Below are 14,747 nucleotides of genomic sequence, written 5' to 3'. Positions count from 1 at the left end.
TTGTGATTAAAAATAAAAAATATCTCGTGCCATTTGCCTACTACTAACTCACGAACTGCTTCAAAACTCAAGACTTATCTCGTTCATAACTAGCCACCATTGCACTGAAAATTATGCACTCTAAAACAACCCAATGTACGTATGTAACTGTCACACTCCCCTCCAAACCGGACTAAAAATCACAAACCGGCAACATACACGTCACTCTTTATTTTTCAATTACCAAAGTCCTTATGTTTATACATACCTTGTGTTTCTCACATACCATTTACCTTTGCAACAAGAAATTTGATTAGCTGTTCATAGTAGATCCAATCTGATTGGTGTGACATACATACATCTCTCACTCACTCACTCACTCACTCACCCGTTGACCCGTCCATAACATACCTGACGCGCCGACTAAGAGGTATTTTTTTTCCAAAAAAAATAACTCAAAAATGGAAGTCATGTTTTTGCATCTTCACTGACAACAAGTAACACAAAACGCGCGAACTTGACATGATTACCCTTCGAAATCATGCACCACAGTCAAACAAGACATGATTACCCGTGACCTTGAGTGTCTTTGACATGACTATTGTATAATCTGCAGCTAGATGACGTCACAGGCACTGATTTTGAAAATTCACTTTGTGCTTTTGGCCAATCAGAAATGAGATAGTGAGTTCAATGTATAATAACAATAACAGTTTTGTTAAACAAAACAAGAAAGAGTCAACTCCTGTGGGTTTGCATCCCAACTAATAACATTGTTTTCTGCATACCGACTAAAGAATTAATGAAATCCTTAACTGAACCATAAAATGCATAAAATGAATGCATAAAATGTTTGGATAACACTTGTCTTCAATACCTCTTCTAAAACATAAGAAGTCAAACAGTATCTCTTGCTTTCCAGGAGTGTTCAACCGAGTGAGTGACTTGTTGTCAATCATACAAACCATTCAAGTGCAATCAAAACATAGCTTACCTTCCTTTATTACAAACACACTGTCCACAGGCAAATGTTCCATTTCCATCAGAACATTTGGTGCTGTTCGCTTCCTGCCATGGGGAACAATAAAAAATGTACAAAACGAACTTGAAAATATGTGGATGAATAATACAAAATAATAGCAAAGCGTATTGTGAAACAAACTTCTGACGGAGTCTCAAACCAAGTGAGTGGTAAAACACATTAAATGACAAAGAAGATGTTCTCAGCTTACCGCCATACTCGGCTTCTCACACTCACACTGACAAATGTAGTTCAGATCCATCACTACAGCCCCAAAGCCTGGAACACGGATCGTGAAACTAGAAAAACAACACTAACTCTTACCATACTGAACATTCTAGAAAAACTGAAACTGATTGCTTTGCCGCACTGTGCAAGTACACATAAAACAATTCCCTAGCATGTGCATCTTTTCCTCCACGCGCATTCTAGTTGACAGACTTAAGATATAAAACTGACCTCTTCTGATATTCAGCCTGTTCTTGTGGGCATTGCTCCAATGTGACTGACACATCAAAAGTAACCTTATTGAGAAATAATAGTCACATCAACCTCATACTATGGCGGGTAGTCTCTTTTATGCCAAATAACATGTCACAGCCTACCTTTTCTCCAATTTTCACATTTGAACACTTCTGGGTTTGGTCGCTGACTGCGTTAGCTCTGAAAATACAACAACAATAAATTTTAAACCCATTTTATGCATTGTAACTGTGTTTCTATACCAGACAAGAACCATGATTTACAAAAACTTCATCATGTGCATCACCTGAGTAGTAAACCAATAATGAAAGTAGTCAAAGCATATTTTCACTTAGGGATAACAGGGAGACAAAAGTATAGTATAAATAAACAATATTTTTTCAAAGTGCTTTGTAAATGCCTTCAAAGGCAAATAAATATTTTGATAAATGATAACACTCACCCACAATTGGCTTTGACTGTAACTGAAACCTTCTCAGGAGCATTATACACCAGGCTTACAGATGAAACAATTTCCTACATAATAATAAACAAAAAAAAAAACTTAAGAAGAACTCCAAACAATGACCTCAACATAACTGAAATGTTCCTCTGAAGTGGATCCATCTTACAATGACACACAGATATGAAGAATGCAGACGATCCCAGCAGAAACAGGAAGGAAATTTACACATGGATTCCAAACACATTTTCAAAGCATTGATTAAAAATTAATCATTACTTTTCCTGTTGTTTTTCCTCTGCAATCTTGGTTCTGTTTGCTTTTCTTTTTTGTTATTATTTTCTGTCATTAGTTAATACCATAAAATTCAAAATATAAACTTTGTGCTTAACTATGTTTAAAATCATTCTTTTCAGGTTTATTTTCAGGAAATGGGTGAGCATATTATGTAATACACTTCAAAATAGACAGGATTCCATCAGAGGGTGGCTGTGCATAGGATGATCATACAATAATATAATATGTAATATTACTCAAAATAGAATGGATTACATCAGGAAGAGACTGTGCATAGGATCATACAACATGGCAGGATGAAATGTTGGTCTTTATCAGCTGAATGTGGGAGAGAAAGGAATGCTAGAAGGCCCTTGAGGGCAAAACATTTTAAGCCATGAACGCTAGTTTGAATTTTGTTCAGTGAGTTTTAGTTTCACCTTATATTTTCTCTCAATAAGGTCCACCACATTTGCAGAGTCATCTGCCAGCTCTCCAGTTACTGCTCCTAAGTCACTCCACATAGACGTTACACCCTACAGATATCAACAGCTATCAGCATGACTTGTTCAACAAATAAACAAAGCATTGCTTTACAACTGAAGTCACTGAGAGAAGATTTGTCAAAATAACCTTCAGTGGTACTGTGATCAAATTCTTACCCCTTGAGTTTTTGGGTGTATCACGTAGAATTCCATGAAATAATAAAAATGCAGTTTACCATTTGCAAATATCTCCATTAGTTCCAGAGATATTTAAGTTTGAAAAATGTGTGGAATATGCAAATGAGATGACTGATGACGTCATACACTCAACCCAATATTATGTCAAGTCTATGAATAGCGCTATCTCAGTCAATTTGCAGCACAGACCATTGAAACTTGGTAGGCTAATAGTTCTACAGGCAACACACCTACTGCTATGAAAAATTCTGTTCCCATGACAACTGACTCTTTTCCAGTCCCCACCCACTTGATTTCAATATGTTGGTAATTTTCAGCTCGAAAAACATGAAATGAGACTACGAACTGGAGCTAATGTATTTATATGCTTGCTTTACCAGGCACATGAGGTACCATTAGCAAATATCGAAATGGAACACCAAAGGTGGCCAGAAAAGCCTTAAATACTGGGGAGGTCTGGAACCCAGTATGTTGCCATGGTAACAAAACTGTTCAGCTCATATTGTGTAGCACATTGAGTAGAATCTTACTGAACAGAATCAAACACTTCTGATACAAATTGGCCGAGATATCTTTCTTCATAATATTTGATCAGTATTTAGTTGAGTGTATGATGTCATCACTTGGCTAATTTGCATATTTTAAAAACTTGCATATCTCTGGAATGAAAAGAGATATTTGAAAATAGTAAGCAACATTTTTCTTCTCATGCAGACTACTTGTTTATGTTTTAAAATGGCTTAGATAGGAAAGATGCGATTTTCGTCATAGTACCACTATGACGAAAACTTCAACCAAGCCGCATACATGTACATTATTGCTTTTTATTCGGAAGGGAGTGGTTTCACCAACGACCAATAAAAATGTCATGTGTTGCCTAAATTATGTAGGATTGCAATACATTATTAACAGTAATATTTAAATTTTATTTTCAGTTCTAATACATTACTTATATTCACAAATATTAGAATTATCAACTGTGCAATCTTTGGTATGGTTCAGAAAGTTTTGACAAATATTAAAATATCCTCAACTTGTCCCACATCTTAAAGAAATCTTAAGGACAGTTTAACCAGTCTTGTTCTTCAACAATTTTCAGCAATTTTGGGAAATAGCTATAAAACAAAACATGTGCAAAATTCTAAAGGCTGAGAAATCTTAAATGATAGCAAGAGAACTTAAGTAATTGGCTTAAATCTAGCAGTCTCCTTGGAAGTCTTTGGCTGGCAAAAGTAAACATTTACTAGGTATTCAAAAATAACAGTAATGTTAAAATTTGTTTTTAAAACAAAATTATCAATAAATACCTGATAAAGGCTTGAAACCTCTTTAATGACAGCAAATATTGGAAGGACATTACTCTGCTGTAGTTTATCATGAAGATGAGCAAGGGATGGATAATCCTGTGATATTAAAACAATGTTCAAATGTCATCACTCTCCATTCACATATATAAGTATTAAATAAATGTGCTTTGCGTTTCACCCTACCGTCCAACAAACTTCTTCGAGGGCCATGATTAACTAATCACTGTGCACAATTTGGAAAGTTTTGAGCACATTCACATGTACATTTGAGATTTGCTGCTGGGCTTTCATTTTCAAAGAAAAATTCTGGGAGGAATGTAGTCCTCGATCCAAAATTTCAACAAAAAAGCCAACCAAATGTTACATTCCATTCAGAATTTACCAGTTGAAAGCCTTCATTATTTGCTTTAATCCTTATTGTTGGAGTTTAACCCAAACAAAGTTTCTGAGTTGCAATATTGCATTTAGCACTAAAATTCTAACTTCTCTGGTATTACATGTTTAGACAGATTTTAGACCCAAGAAAATACAGTGAGAGTTCATTTTAACATTTTCTAGTAATAATAGAGTGTGTTTTAAACATTGTTAGAGCAACACAGACACCATTGCTAGAGTGCAACACTTCTTTACCATAGCTGTAAGCTTGGCCTGGTCATTCTTAAGTAACATTTTGAAAATTCAAGTTGTGGGTTTAACTTCCACAGGCTAATATGGGGATGATTTTTTCCCCCTACATGTAGTGGAAAATGTTATTTTGTCTATTTTGAAAGGCTGACCAGTTAACCTACATTATTAACACATCCATTGGTACTTAATGCCCATCACACCGGTGTAGCACACAGTAGCTATATGCATTGGTATGGTATAATTATCATCATTAAATGTTCATACCAGTTCATTAGACTTTGAATACAACATGTACTCTCCATTAAAGTCTTTCAGGTGGCATTTACCATCATTTGGAGTCACTATACCCCCCAGCTGAAAGAAACAATGTCACAAATGGGTTAGGACTTAGCAGCTCAATATCTCCTGTGAATCTTCTAAAAGCCCCCATCCCAACATTTATGAGGAGGTGGCAATAAATGGGTTGTTGTTGAGAGGTGTTTGTTTAAAACAAATAAAGCTGCCTAAAATTTAAAGAATTTGTCAACAATAACAAACTCATCTATTTTGCATGAATATACCCCCACCCCTTGTGAGAATATTAGCACTCTCTCTTTGTGCACCACTATCGTAAACAATGAAAAGCACTCCACCAGCACATGCATTTGTGGTGGAGTGATGAAGACATTTTTTAAGTAATGGCTCATTGCCTGCATAGCTTACAAAGTTGGTGAACTTTGATTTTGCTCTCTAACTAACCCAGCAACAGCATGACTGTGTTAAATTATCCATACACTGTCATGTGTTTGTGAGGTTATCAACAGGGATACCAACCTTCCCGTCACCAGCTACATGAAATGGAGCATCAGTAACAAAAATAACCAGACGGCGAGATGTACCATTTACAGACCAACCAATTTCCTGAATTAAAAAAAGCAATACAATAAGTACATTTTCACAGACCTACAGAGACTTTACCAATGCTGGCATTAGCTTGACAAGAAAAAATCAAAGTAGGTCCTGGAATTATACAGTCATCAAATGGAAAGGCAAACCAAAGTAGTTGGATATAGAAGTATTCAAACAAGAGCTGTTCTACTACTGCTTAACAATACTTCTTGTTTACAAAAGTAAGAAAATTGTTGGTTACTGTTAACAATAATAATAACAAGAACAAGAACAAGAACAAGAACAAGAACAAGAACAAGAACAAAAACAAAAACAACAACAACAACAATAACAATAATAATAATAATGATAATGATAACAATAATAATAATAATAATCGTAATGATAATAGTTCATTTATACAGCGCATACATCCATTATTTGCCCGAAGTGCTTTACAAAACTATCCCTAAAAACTAAAATTTTACTCTAAGAAACTAAAACACTAGCAAAATACCTAAAAAAACTAGAATCTATAAAAAAAAAAACAATACTACATATTACTATTGATGCAAGCTTTTCATTTTGTCAAACATTTCTTGTATAGAAAACATGTTGAAGAATAATGCATATTTAACTTTAAAGTAAACTAGATACCCATATTTGGAGTATGTTTAAACCCTTATTGAATTGTATCAGGCTTGACCTTAGCAACTGTCTGCTTAATAAAAGAGTGTGCCTTAATATGGTGTCCACTTAATACAGGTTTGACTTGCAAGGAAAATTACAAACAAAGGTACTGCTACAAAGTAGTTAAGCCCAAGCATGTCACCTAACTAGCCTACTAACCCTGCTTTCAAAAACACTTACTACACACTTTGGTTTAGAAAAAAACTTAACAAGAGGCCTAGAGTGAGAGGTGAGGTCTGATAACGAAATTAGGTGAAAATGGTGAATGTTTTTTTTTTCTAAAGGCAAGGGAAAACCTTGGCCTTGGTTGTTGTTATCCCACCCCCTCCCCCCTCCCCCCCTCCCCCCGCCAATTTCCAAGGCCCCTGCAAACAAAGATTTGGCCTTTGTGACAGTTCCCTTTTCCTTTATGCTAAGATGACATTTCCAACGATTCTTCTGCGACACCTTGCACGTGCTCAGAAGTGAAAAACAAACTTGTAGCCACACGATCTTAAAATATCGGGAAAAAAAGTAAATACAAGAGTGAAGGGAATTTCTCACATATAAAAAAAAGCTCCTGATGACCTGTGTGATCTTGGCTTGATAGGAGTCACATAATGAGCAAAATTCAAGATTTCCCTTAATTCGTTAATAGGTAATGTAAACATATTCAGAGAGTTGTAACCAAACATTTAACGTAAAGCCAGCAAATACTTGGGATGAACATCTTCAAAATCTCGTTTTAATGCAGCACTTATACTGGAAAAGAACACCTTTTCATTCAGAAATAGATAAAATGACCTCAAGCAAACAAACACGCTCTTTCTACGAATGAAAAGAAATCAACACGTTAGTAATTTTCAGAACGCAATTTGCATATGTGTCGCCTGAATCAAATTACAACACATGGATGTTCTCGAATCAATATATCATGTGTTTTCTATTATTCTGAACAGTTTATTGCGAATGTTACTCCAAGTTTTGTACGAGCCATACAGTTCTCATTCGGCTTGCTATGTATGGCTTTGCTCGTTCTTAAAAATGAACGCTAGTTTCTTAAGACGCTGCTGTCTTATCTGGAAGCGTGAAAAACATACATTTGAGACATTTGGTCAGATCAAGTAGGTTGCAGGGTAAACAATAAGTCCTTCCTCAAGTGTTTGAAATGCTTGTTCAGGTTTAAATATTTCAAATCGAAGCAAACCAAAAATAAATTAAGCTCAAAACAACGAAATGCAGGTTCATAATAACTAAACAAGAGCAGTTATTTCGATGGTTCTTTATTAAAAATACACCTTCAAATTTTCTCTGAACACATGCAGTTCTGCCACCTAACATGCACTACAAAAAAAGTGAATGTGTTGCGCTATGTTCTGAAGGCGGCAAAATATGAGAAACAAAAACCCATATCTTGTATATTGCCACTTAAAGGTGGCAATGATGTGTTTGATACAAAAACTCTAAACCTGGCCGGTGTTTCTGGTTTTTCACCTTGCGTGATGAACTTTGTTGTTGCGAATAGTAGAGAGCGGGTCTACTTAGAGCAACAAATTTTGGCTTTGCTGCTCGTTCATCAAACTCACAACTTGTCACGCATAAAATTTGCTCACATTTTGCGACAAGTTGAGGGTTTGTCTATCTTGTGAAACCGTCTTGGAGTTTACAACATGAAGCCTTCCATGTTGCGACAAAATCAACCTTAAATCCGCATGAATAACAACAGGAGCTACCATTGGCTACAATATAATTAACTGTAGCCCATAACAACATGCGTTACAATTTGCGACTACCATGGAGAAAAAATATAAACAAATTTCTAACATGGATTGCTTTCGCAATCTGTGTATAAGAAGTTTCACCACCAGTTGGATACCGCATAATAAAATTAAGGTTAATTGAACTCTCCAAGATTTCAACAGCCAGGTTAAGGTTTACTCCATAATATTAAGATACACCATGTCATTGACATCACATTGTGTGTTCATGAACATGAGATGGATAACTGTGAAGCTGCTGTAGAAACCTTGTCAACACGACAACAGCTGCATGGAACTAACCTTTTCGCAAACTGCCACTTGCATTAAAGCATCAAATCCACCTTCAGGTTCGTCTAGATTACCAGATATAACTTGTTCCTTGACTTTGTCCTATAGCAAAGAAAACAAAATGAGAAGGTCATCATTTTGCATAAGGACTATGTTTAGGTTACAAACTACATGTTCATACATGTATGTACCTTTCACCAAAGGCTTGTTGAGCTGTCCTGTCTAACATAACTCTTACCTCTGTATGTTTAGTACTGTAACAGAATTTGATTATGTTTTAAATTTTCTAATATTCTCTCAGTACAGTTTCGAGCAAGCTTGGTTAATAGAAGGTTTTACTTTATGGCAAAAAAATGTCAAGGAAAAATTACTTGATCACAGACTGGAGCAACATTAAACTATAAGCCACAAAAAATAGGTTAGCTGCCTTAAGTAGCATTTTGTTCACCTTTGATGTTATTTAAATGGAAAAAAGTTGAATGGAAGAGAAAAATTATTTTATGAGTAAAAGAATTCTTTTAGAAAAGTAAGACACAAAACTTCAAGAAAATTGAACAAGATAATACATACAGTGCCCAGACCGATGTACTTAGAAAATACCTGACATGGGCAATAGTCATGCATGAGCAATCTGATTGACTGATTTTAGTTATTGGCCAGGCTCTAAATTGAGGTCACACAAAAAAAAATTCAAAAAGTGGTACTCTCTTTGAGTAAAGATTTTTTGGTTTTTGTGGCTTAATTACAGAAAACTGATTATGCCTTTTACACGAGCTATCTTAAAATTTAAGGACTTTTATGTGGGAGAAATATTCTAACTAAGTATACAAACCTCAAATTCAACTGGGTTAGCCACCAAAGGAAGAATGTGCCTGAAGCCATATGTAGGTACACAAACTGTGCTTGTATCTGCAGTACTTAAACATGGTTTCTTTGTTCTACACAACAAACAGACACAACAATCAAAATTGCTGAAGACAAATACTTATTACTAAATAGTTGACTGTGTTTTACTGAGGGCACAACAAGGAAAACTTTCTGAGGAGTTTCAAGTTAAACTTGTTGTTTCACATCACCAGCACCATAAACTATCTAGCTACATGGCTGTATTAAGCTGCATGAACAGCACGCAGAATGTTATTTCATGTACACATTGTAAATAGGATATCAATTTACATACTCAGTTCTGACATATGGAGAGACTGTCTTGTCCACAAATGAACCAAATCCAAGTTTAAAATTTGTTGTTATGTTCCTCATGCTTGCAGCTGAGAAAGGTTAAAAGAGTCACATTGTTACAATGTAAGTCAATAATCCAAGAAGGGTTGGAGGTTAATAACTGAACATGGTGATTTTAAGTAAATCTTAGCCTTGTTGCCTTGTGAGACAGAGATTCCCCCCTTTTTTGTTCTGTGAGAGATGAGATGTTTGCAGATTTCCTATTGTGCATGCGTGAACTATGTCAGCATGTTGCATACATGTGCCCTGCTTTGTCATGCAAGATGTTTACATGTATGTAATCAAATTTTTAGTTATTTTCCAGTCAAGTGTGGCAAAGTTCTTGAATTCTGACTTTTCCACCATTTATTTTTTTAGAGAAACTACAGAAATTTTGTGAGGTTCTACAAAGTAATGAGCAACAAAGAAAGAGACGAATTTAACCAAAACTGGCTTCATCAAAGACCACACTGTCCAGAACATGCTTCACAAACTGCAAGCTAGTGCAAATGAACAAAATGTTTTGGACTAACTAAAAACTATCACCTCTCACATCATGTTCCTTTGACAATGAGTAGCTTTAATACTAAGGTGAATAAATGTTCAGCTGCAATAGATTCTGAACTATGCAAACAGCAAAAGACCAAAGATTGCCAGTTATTCATCCAAAAGCGGGCAAAAATAAACAATACTGTATGCCTGCTCCTGATGCTGTGTTTGTGTTTATTAACATTAGTTCCAAAATATTTTATTATTGTTTTATTATAATTATTGTAATTTACACAATGAAATACCTATTTTTGAAGCCAAGGTTGTTAATTTTTCCAGGTCATTTTTCATAGAATATGACATGTCCATAAGGTAGTACAAATCTACAGGGTAGTTTTCTGCAGGCCTCACTGTAAGTTTCACTGTTGTGGTCTGTCCTGTAATGCAATCAGTAGAGTCAATTTCATATCAGTTTACTAATTCATGTGACTATTCAGCTTGTTTAGTTTTATCACAGTGACTATTCTGAGATTTTTGAGACATTCTCTAGCTCTTTTAATAGTTTGTAACAGTTTTCAATATAATTCTGTACAGATAATTAATTTTTTAACTTTAGATCATTTAATAAGTTGAGTTAACATGGCTCGATGGAAGAGCATGTTAATATGAATTGATACCGGGGGAAAATAAAGATTACCTACCATTTTGCTGATTGGCAAAGTACATGTTCAGTATTTTTAAGCGAAGCAGTGTAAAAAAAATTAAGAAATTATGTGCCACACTTGAATGTAATAATGATCATCATGACAGCTCACTTACAACTTTGCAAAATAATTGATTATTAATAATCAATTATAACTCAAAATTGATTATCCAAAGCCTTCTAAACAACTCTGAAGATGAGTGGAAATACTCCCAACCAATAGCTACTAATTAAAAACAAGCGTAAGACTTCAAAACATTATTAGCAAAGATTGCCTGATGGTTGTAGAACAGCAACGAAAATTAATGTTGCGTTTTTAGTTTTGAAGATTTCCCAAAACACTGTCAGGAAGATTGGTCATTATTAACTACTTATTAACTGAGAGTGAGGTCTTTACAGGAAAATCTCAAACTGAGACCTTGCTGTATTGACTGAGCAATAGCAAGGTCAATACAGCAAGGCCGAGGTTTGAGATTTTCCCGAACATTGGAGTTATTAAGTTGTTTATTATATGGCTTTTTGCTTTGTTTTTGCAGACCCATAATTAGCCCGTGGGCATTAAAGGAGAATGACGCCCGACAATTAGCTAATCAGAGCATGCATTATATCAGCTACAAACTCAAGCCACATAATAATACATTTTAACCAAGTTAAATATCTGTAAATTGTTTTCAAGTTATTGATATCTGATCATGTATACTAAGTAATCAGATGATTATGAAATCAGCTAAATATGCTTCATAATTTTTTTTTCAAAGATTGCAAATTGCACCACTCTGTTTGGTGATGTGGTAGTCTGAATAAAAGCATTGTACTTATTCCACAAACACTTATTAACTGCACTTATTCCAGATTGCATGATAATCTAATATGCAAATCATTAAGTCTGAGGTGTTAACTGTAACATGACAAATTGTGGTTAATGTTGGAATCAGACAAGAGCTTACTGATGTACCTGATCTAAGATCCAACCTGATTCTCTGAGGCTGTACCTGCACGGTGGCTCCAACATCTTTATTCTGTATTTAATAATTAATTTACAATTAAATGATTAACAATAAATAAAACCAATTTATATAATTATATAATTACTGTATGTGTATATGTACAAAAAGAAATAACCCTGAATTTCACTTGCTTCTTTCAAACAGAGCTTTTTTTCTGGTAAATGATTAAAACACATATTGTGCTCCAGCCAGCTTCAGTATCAGCATTAAATATTTCTAGAACATCGAACAATTAATTACTACTCCTGTTGAGAATTTCATGTCTTTAAAGAACATCTTTCTCCACAGTAACCTGAGAGAAGACTGTTGACTGTTGCTAAGACTGGGAAACCAGCAACTGAAAATGCTGACTGTTCAGAGGAGGAATGTATCCTGAAGGGCACTAACCATAGGAATACATACTGAGACATGCCTGGAAGCCAAAAACTGCCGAAAGACACCTTTAACACTAACTACTGATGCCAACAAAGTGCTATAAAACATTTAAAACACCTACAAATGCCTGCAAATGCCAACAAACATTAACAAACATCTCTCCTCAAAGAAAGCAAGTTTTGCATATTCTGGAAGCACCATTGTTGAAGAAACTTTGATTGAATCATATACATAACAAGATGCTATTCATAAAAGAACACAATCCTAGTTCAAACACACTGGCTGACTCCATTGGTGGAAATCTCTTTGTCTGAAAGAACATTCTTACCACTTTTATTCCTCTGTGATTAACTTTTGTTTTACTTAGTATTAGGTAAATACAGTTTTTTATCAATTCTCATTTTGCCTTGATAATGATGTTAGAATGACAACTTCTTTTCTTATTTCTGAAATTTCTTAAAACATGTATGTTGTTACCTAAGTAAAGAAATATGTTAAATTGCAGTTTATTACACTTACTATAAATGTTTTAAAAAATCACTTCTCTTTGTAATTATAATGTAGCACCAAAATAAGTGAGCTAATCTCCAGAATTAATATTGATGAACATACTTCAAAGCTCTGTATTTAATATTTCCACTCTGATATGTTTGTAGTAAAGATCTGTAGAAAAAAGAAAAAAACACCAAAAACACTCACCTCTTCATTTGTAGACTTGCTAATTGGGTTAGAGACATTGTTAGGAGGACAACCTAAGTTCCGCAAGTTTTCTTGTGAGTCACATCGGGATGATGCAAAATTCTAAAAATAAGGAAAAACAAGCTATGTGTTGTATACTATTAATTAGATATTAGGATGGATTCTGCTCAAAGTTCAAGCAATAAGTGCAAAAATTATTTTCTAAAAATCTACTTATAGCACAGTAACTTTTTGGATACTACTTAAAACATCTCACATTAATTCATTTCTCCGGGTGACCCCGCGGTTAAATCCCCAAGCATTCTCAAGAAATTTAATGTCAAACCTCGTAAGAATGCTTAAAGCATGTGTTATTGTGTTTTCAACTAACGCGAAACATCCGTTTTAATAGGAATATGGATAACTTCGAGTTCAATTTTCTCTCGAGGGGTCAGCTTGGGAGCTAAGGTCTCGATAAGATCTTCCTACCTTTATTCAAAATATTACCATGCCATGAGGTTTCTTTGGTAACTTAATTTTTGCCATTAATGCTCGAATGTTCTGCAGAAATCATCTTCAGTAGTATTGACACTTGACTTCATGACAGCATACTAGTAGTAACCTGACACTTTTTAAAGCGGTTTCATTTGGATTTTTGCAACTGTTTTAGGTTACGACAGAGAAAAGGGGAACAAACAAAAGCAAACAGAATTCTGGATAACAAATTTCATTTAAACCAAGCAGAAAACGTGGCAAACCATGTTATGGTTCTCCAGCGAGTACCTTCAAGGACATCACTCACTGATCAAGTAGTCAGAGAAAATTAATTGTAGGTAACTTGTATTTAGTATATTAACCTCCCAAGTACTGGTAGAGCATAAAATCCACTTACTTGCTCCATTGCAGACCCAAGTGGATCAAAGGATTTTTAAAGTGCAGTTTATTTTCTTTGTCAACACATATCCACTGGATAGCAATTTATCTGGCAGATAGAGTTCTTCACCCCTTTAACAACTAGCCCCAGTAGGATATTGTCAAGCCAATGTGGCCCATCTAGCATGAGTGAAAAAACCCTCATGCTTCAAAGTACAATTTGTGAGACTCCTCTCTTCAGGCTTCTGATATTCCGTGCAGTGGAAGAGCTGCAAATTCCAAGTAAATCCGCAAAATCCCGCAAAATCCACAAAAACATGCAAAGTACCATGAAATTCGCAGTAAATCTTACCAAATACATGTCGGTATAAAATATTTGAAACTTGTCTTGGCTATTGGAACTGTTTACTTGCTGTAAACTTGCAAATTTATCTCAAAACTTTGCCACTGCAACAAGTAAACCTGGGCAGAAACCTGGGCAGTGGCCACGATGTAAAAAGCTTTGCCATTGGTACATTTCTTGCACACATTGTTGTTAAAAGAGCAACTACAATATTCCTTTCTTGGCAAGTGCAATAATAGTGCAAACAAGTTGCTCAAATTTTCTGCAAAATCACCAGTTTTAGAAAGGCAACATTTATAAGAAGTTGGTGTTTTTTTTGTAAATTTGTCTCTGAAAATCCCACAAAATTGGACTTTTTTTCCTTAAGTTATCAAAAGCCTTGTCTCTTAACAACAGAGTGGTTCAGACTGAGAATTAAGGTTAACAGAATTTTAGAGAGAAGTGCCAATAACCCCCAAATTTTTTTTCCTTTAATAAAATCTACTACTTTTCCCAATAACTTCAGCGATTGATAAAATCCTCAAGTTTCTATAGGCCTTTTAGTTGTAATTTCTATTCACAACCACTCCAAGTGGATCTGGGTCAGGCTACTAGTGACGTCACCTCAGGAACCGTACTAAAGCAATCAAGAGAAGTTTGACTGAGCTTTGAACGCTGTC

The 14,747-nt window shown here is 35.0% G+C and overlaps 1 protein-coding gene across 1 annotated transcript in view; it reads right to left on the bottom strand.

Annotated features, from left to right (window-relative positions):
- The window catches only part of LOC145487506 (integrin beta-2-like), a 28,791-nt gene that overhangs the window by 11,308 nt on the left and 2,736 nt on the right, over positions 1–14,747 (bottom strand). The window contains exons 4-18 of the mRNA XM_081466315.1: positions 12,894–12,995; positions 11,768–11,831; positions 10,415–10,546; positions 9,583–9,670; positions 9,235–9,340; positions 8,415–8,504; positions 5,632–5,718; positions 5,083–5,172; positions 4,192–4,287; positions 2,642–2,737; positions 1,926–1,999; positions 1,606–1,663; positions 1,460–1,524; positions 1,212–1,299; positions 974–1,047 (exon numbers count right to left, since the gene is read on the bottom strand). Of these exons, the coding sequence (XP_081322441.1) occupies positions 974–1,047; positions 1,212–1,299; positions 1,460–1,524; positions 1,606–1,663; positions 1,926–1,999; positions 2,642–2,737; positions 4,192–4,287; positions 5,083–5,172; positions 5,632–5,718; positions 8,415–8,504; positions 9,235–9,340; positions 9,583–9,670; positions 10,415–10,546; positions 11,768–11,831; positions 12,894–12,995 (1,310 nt within the window). The remainder of the gene's footprint in view (positions 1–973; positions 1,048–1,211; positions 1,300–1,459; positions 1,525–1,605; positions 1,664–1,925; positions 2,000–2,641; positions 2,738–4,191; positions 4,288–5,082; positions 5,173–5,631; positions 5,719–8,414; positions 8,505–9,234; positions 9,341–9,582; positions 9,671–10,414; positions 10,547–11,767; positions 11,832–12,893; positions 12,996–14,747) is intronic.

The sequence above is a fragment of the Orbicella franksi genome, chromosome 5 (assembly GCF_964199315.1).
Source record: "Orbicella franksi chromosome 5, jaOrbFran1.1, whole genome shotgun sequence".
In the NCBI taxonomy this organism is placed as follows: Eukaryota; Metazoa; Cnidaria; class Anthozoa; order Scleractinia; family Merulinidae; genus Orbicella; species Orbicella franksi.
The sequence above is the reverse complement of the archived record's forward strand: the minus strand, read 5'-3'. Positions and strand labels throughout refer to the sequence as shown.